The 6,116-nt window shown below is 47.0% G+C and overlaps 2 protein-coding genes across 2 annotated transcripts in view; one reads left to right on the top strand and one right to left on the bottom strand.

Annotated features, from left to right (window-relative positions):
- Nucleotides 1-1,025, bottom strand: part of LOC108229420 (cytochrome b5 domain-containing protein 1) — a gene marked incomplete at its 3' end in the record, with an annotated part of 3,792 nt that extends 2,767 nt beyond the window's left edge. The window contains 1 exon segment of the mRNA XM_017405093.3: nucleotides 850-1,025. Coding sequence (XP_017260582.2) covers nucleotides 850-970 — 121 coding nt within the window.
- A 1,085-nt stretch (nucleotides 1,026-2,110) lies between these two features.
- Nucleotides 2,111-6,116, top strand: part of plod3 (procollagen-lysine, 2-oxoglutarate 5-dioxygenase 3) — a gene marked incomplete in the record, with an annotated part of 10,600 nt that continues 6,594 nt past the window's right edge. Inside the window, 3 exon segments of the mRNA XM_037976760.1 lie at nucleotides 2,111-2,314; nucleotides 4,459-4,550; nucleotides 5,609-5,745. Coding sequence (XP_037832688.1) covers nucleotides 2,233-2,314; nucleotides 4,459-4,550; nucleotides 5,609-5,745 — 311 coding nt within the window.

Here is a 6,116-nt window from a genome sequence, read left to right as displayed (position 1 = left end):
GAGGAGGGAGTACAGTGATGAGGAGGAGGAGGGAGTACAGTGATGATGAGGAGGGAGTACAGTGATGAGGAGGAGGAGGGAGTATAGTGATGAGGAGGAGGAGGGAGTACAGTGATGAGGAGGAGGAGGGAGTACAGTGATGATGAGGAGGGAGTACAGTGATGAGGAGGAGGAGGGAGTATAGTGATGAGGAGGAGGACACAGGTGTCTCCCTGCCAGCACTGGGACAGACAGCAGGAGGACACCTTTGAGTCCAACCTGCAGTCCTCCTGGTGGTCTGGAGCTCTTCTGTTTTTAAGTTTGCAGCTTTTTTCTAACTCACTGCTATTTTGAGGATTTGTTTGTGGTATTTTTTTTTCCTTTTGCTTCATCTTTTCTTTGAATTAATTTCTTGTGTTTGTTTTGTGTAGTTTGCATCAGTCATGTGTTTGTGTGTGTCTGGCTGTTGGCACCTGTCGGCCACCGTACCCCACCGGAACTGACCGGACAATAATCCACAGAAAACTTGTTTTTTAAGATTAGGAATTAAATGAATATTGCAGGAATGAATCTTCTCCAGCAGGGGGCGCTGTTGGTCCACTCAGTGGGATTTAACCTGAACTTCAACAAACTATAAATTAATTAAATGAAACTATAAAATAACTTTAACTGCCAACATTCAGAGATTTTGTTTAACTTGTCTAAATGAGCTGAACCTGAGCAGCAGGATGAGTTTAAATGATGAGAAACTGAAATAATCCGACATTTCACCTTCCTTCGGTTCTGATTCGGTCCAATAAGTCAAACAGACAACAGATCACTGATTCCAGGACTTCCTCAGAGGCCTGATCGGACCGACCCGGGTCTCACCGTGGAACCGGCTCATCAGCGGGCTCAGGTCCAACACTCTGCCCAGACAGGACACCCACATGTCGGCCGCGGTTCGGTGAGCCGCCACCTCGGAGGGCGTGAAGAACCGGGGCCGGTCCATCAGAACCACGGAGCTGAACGGCCCGGTCCGTCAGTGTTCTGTTTCCATGGCAACAGCAGGCCGAGGAGGGGCGGAGCTTCCGAGTTTGAATGAACTTTATTTAAAAATGATTGATTTACAGCAGGATTCCTGCAGAACCAAGATTTACAAATAAATAAACAAATAATCAAAATACAAATAAAATAATCAAACAAAAGACGAAATAAAGCTGTCAAATTAAGATAAAACGTTTAAGAAACACTAGTTCAATAATATTAAAACAACAGTTTGTTTAATCTGAACATACATGAAATAAATACAGTCATCAAACCAAATGATATTAAATTAATAGATTTAGGTTGTTTTATAATTTATTCTTTTTCTGAGCTAAACAGAAAATGATGTTTCACAGACTGAACCTGATAAAAAACTAAGAAAGGTTTCCTCTGTTTGAGCAGCTGAGGTCAAACATCCGCATCCAGATGTTTGTGGATTTAATCTGTTTAGATTCACTCAGAGAAACGAGTTCCTTCAGGATCAGCTGGTTTGGACCTGATTCCAACAGTGAAGAGAACGAGAGGAACCGTTAGGAGAACCGTCAGGAGAACCGTCAGGAGAACGGAACCATCAGGAGGGAAATCCCTAACCATCAGGAGAAGCTGAGCCGGGCCGGGCAGGGCCGGGCCGGGCCGGGCCGGACCGAACTTTCAGAGTTAAGAATCTCTGATTTCTGAGTAAAACAGAGATGAACCTGAAGCTGCTGCAGGATGACAGAAAAGATGTTTGAAATGTTTCATAAGATCATTTACTGACTCATAAATAACCCTACAGCTGAATGTATTTCATTTAATGTCTTTAACCCTAATCCTGTCTTTCTGTCTTTTCGTCTCCATCATGTCTCTCTGTCTCTTTGTCCCCATCCGGTCTCCGTGTCTCTCCCTCTGTAGAAAGTCACACACGTGGCAAAGATTCAGATCTTTTTCACCAACTTTCTCCTGTTGGACGAATCTGAGGAAAAAACATCACTGCGTCGTAGTTTCCATTTGTCTGCCTCTGATTGGCTTGGTTTCACGTCAATCAAAGCTTTCGCGCTTCTGATTGGCTGAACCCGTGAGACGCGGTTCCTGTGTTGACATGGTAAAATCTCGGAGCTGCAAGTCTCGCGATGTTTGACTCCAGAGGGAGACTGATGGACTGAGGACGGCTCGCAGGGAAGAAGCGGTCCAAGTAACGGTTTCTGTCCGAACGGAGCGGGTTTTAACAGATTTATCCAAACAGAAAACATGTCCTCCTGTTATCTTCTCTGCCTCGGAGCTCTCTGCTTCCTCAGCTCCGCGTGGGCCAAACAGCGGAGACTGAACCCAGGTGAGGCCGCCGCTCAGGCTCCTCCGGTCGGCCAGGCGGACCGCGGTGAGCCGCTGGAGCTCCGGGGCTCTGAGCTAACTGATGCTAACTGATGCTAATTACAGAGATAAAAACTGAAATAAAGGATTTAATTAGATTTACAGGTTCAGTTCAGACAAGAGGAGGAAACTCAGGCCTGAATTCAGCAGGAGTTTATTTAGTAAATGACCTAAAATTAATGTTTGGAGACAAAATCCGAAAACTGTGAAAATAATAATTATTATATAGTATTTACTTTTTTAGTCACACATCAAGTAAAACTTCTTTTTTTTTCCTGACAGAGCCGTAATGGACATTTTTATTAAAGTTTGTAAAGTATTAGTAGTCAATAATCAGTTAATTAAAAAGAAGGTAAATGTTTGACGCCTGTCCATTTAATATTAATATATTTCATAATTTAAAGGGTTTAGACTGTTAGACTCAGCTCTTTCTACAATCTGAAGTTAAAATTAAAATAATTGTTGCAGATCTTTAACAGAATAATATTTATATAATTAAAGTGTAATTAATAACAAAGATTAAACTTTGTTTGTGACTGATCCCGGGTCTGAAATGCATTATATTATTATTACTGCAGGTGAACCTCACCTGTCGAACGCCTCCTGAGCTGAAACAGGAGCAGAGTCCTGTGCACGTGCTCGTGCACGTTGGCAGCTCCTGTCCTGGAGGAACATTTTTCTGAAGCGTGTTTGTCCTGAAGCAGAGGACTGTGGGCCGTCGACGCAGCTTTAAGAACCAGAGAAGAAGAGCTGAGTCCTCCAAACAGGAAGTGAGCAGGAATGAAGGCTGTTGACATAACAGTCAGGCAGGGGTCAAAGTTCACCGTCCTGCTGTAGGGCGGGACAGTTTGGTTCTGGTTCTGATCGCGGAGAACGTCTGGGTTTACAGGATAGAAACAGTAAAGACAGGAAGTCCTGGTCCTGAGTCTTGTTGGGTTCTCTGTAGGTTCCAGCTGTGGTTGTTCTACAGAACGTTCTCCAGTCAGACCTCTCATCTTCCTGTTTGTTTCTCACAGGGTAGTTGTTCTGCTGAAGGTTCTGTGAGGATCCAGATGTTTGAACAGCTGTTTGTGTGGATGAAGCTCCGTTCTCTCAGCTCCGCATCAGTCTGAAGTTTTCAGACGCTTGGTGTCGCTGCTCTCAGCGTTGCATTCTGGGATATCTGAAGGCTGTAGAACCCGTCAGAACCCAGTGACCCCAGAAAGCAGTGAGGACCGGTTCCTCTGGTTCCTCTGGAGTCACAGATCCTCCTGAGGCTGCTTTTAGTTCCTCTGACTCCTGTTTGAAGAGGAGAGGACAAGGACGTCTTTGTCCCCGTCTCCTTCCTCCTCCTCGTCTCATTAACCCTCTGAAGAACCTTTGAGGAGCAGCAGATTCCTCTTCCTCCTGAAGAGAAGGGCAACCCTGATCTTCACTTCCTGACGGAGCTGCTCCTCCTCCTCCTCCTCTTCCTCCTCCTCCTCCTCCTCCTCCTCCTCCTCCTCCTCTTCACCTCCTCCTTCCTGACGGAGCTGCTCCTCCTCCTCCTCCTCCTCTGTACCTCCTCCTTCCTGACGGAGCTGCTCCTCCTCCTCCTCCTCTTCACCTCCTCCTTCCTGACGGAGCTGCTCCTCCTCCTCCTCCTCCTGCTCCTCCTCCTCCTCCTGCTCCTCCTCCTCCTTCCTGACGGAGCTCCAGCTTCAGTGCAGTCTTTGTTCTGAAGGTTTGAAGAAACGAGGAGGAAGGTGCAGCTGAGTCTTCATCACAGGAACAAATACCTGAAGGTGTTTTTGACACCATCAGGTTCCAACCAGCAGAAACTCCTCAGGAAGCTTCTGCTGCTGTTTTAAATTATGACAGATTTCCATCAATCTAAACTCAGTTATTGTTCTGAAACACTCAGAGGAACGATGTGTGAATACAAGGTTTTAACACCTGATGTGGACCTGGCAGCAGCTCTCCTGTTCTTTTACATCACTGTTGGTAGTTTGATTGGTTCTGGTACCAAACTACAGAACCCCTGAGAGAACCTCCAGGTGGACAGACTCCGAGAGGAGGATCATAAATAAGAACCAGCAAATTAACAGAACAGGAACCAGAACCGATTATCTGTTCTTGATCCGACAGAGAACCTGCTGATCGTCACTGCAGCAACGGAGGAGACGGACGGCTTCAACCGCTTCATGAGGACGGCCAGAGAGTTCAACTACACTGTGAAGGTAACACACACACAGACAGACACACACAGAGACACACAGAGACACAGACACACACAGACATACACACAGACAGACACACACACACAGACACACACACACAGACACACACACACAGACACACACACAGACACACACACAGACATACACAGAGACAGACACACACACACAAAGAGACACACACACAGACAAACACACACACAGACAAACACACACACACAGACACAGACATACAGACACAGAGACACACACACACACACAGACAGACACACACAGAGACACACAGAGACACACACAGAGACACAGACACAGACAGACATACACACAGACAGACACACACACACAGACACACAGACTGACACACACAGAGACACAGACACACAGACAGACATACACACAGACAGACACACACACACAGACACAGAGACACACACACACACACCGACAGACACACACACAGACAGACAGACACACACACACACACACAGACACACACACACACACTCTGGAAGTTTTCGGGGCACGTCCCACTCAGAGGAGACCCCGGGACACACCCAGAACTCTCTGGAAGGATTTTATAAAACCTGTCTCTCCTGAGTACACCTTAGGATCCTCCAGCATCACTGTCCAGGAGGAGGTCTGGGTTTCCCTCCTGGACCTGTGGCCTCTGTGACTTGACCATGGATGGATGGATGGATGGATGATGGATGGATGGATGGATGGATGGATGATGGATGAGTAGATGGATGGATGGATGGATGGTGTTGCTCTGTAGAAACTTCCTCCTTCTGTCTGCAGTTAAACGGACACAGGATGGACTTCCTGTCTGTCCCTGTGGTTGGATGGACAGACAGGGAGTCCATCCCTGTCTGTCCATCCAACCACAGGGAGGGGATTTCCCTCCTGACTCAGCTGCAGGCAGGAGGTGGTTCCTCTGAAGGAGTTGGACCTGAACCTGTCCGTGTCCCTGTCTGTCCTTCTGTCTCAGACCTCAGTGGAGAAGCAGAAAGCAGCAGAGTGTCTGAGGGTTTAAAGTGTTAGAACATGATGTTTTGGTGCAGGTTCTGGGTCTGGGCGAGGAGTGGAAGGGTGGTGACGTGGCTCGGACCGTGGGTGGAGGTCAGAAGGTCAGATGGTTGAAGAAGGAGCTGCAGAAACACTCTGAGAAGAAGGAGATGATCATCATGTTTGTGGACAGGTAACCTCAGCTGAGTCTGTCAGATAAGCAACGTCTTCCTGCTCGTCTTTGTCTCTTTGTGCTTCATGTTCTTTGTCCCGTCAGAAACCAGACTCACCTGTCCTACTTTGTCTCAACTGTTCCTGAATCAGGTTATTGTGTCTCTGGTGGATAATCTGTGACAGAAACATGAGGCTGGGTTTACTGCTCTAACAAAACTTCCCTGTTTTCAGAACAAGGAGGGGAACCTACGGGTTCTGCTGCCTGACAGTCAGAACTCAGGGTCAGAAACACCACCTGCAGCCGTAACTATGGAAACGACAGGGACAAATGTGTTGATCTGGAACAAGAAACTACAGAACCTGAACGATCCGGTTCTGTTGTTCAGGCTG

Source organism: Kryptolebias marmoratus, linkage group LG7 (genome assembly GCF_001649575.2).
Source record: "Kryptolebias marmoratus isolate JLee-2015 linkage group LG7, ASM164957v2, whole genome shotgun sequence".
Classification (NCBI taxonomy): Eukaryota; Metazoa; Chordata; class Actinopteri; order Cyprinodontiformes; family Rivulidae; genus Kryptolebias; species Kryptolebias marmoratus.
Note: the sequence above shows the minus strand (reverse complement) of the source record. Positions and strands in the feature narration are given on the sequence as shown.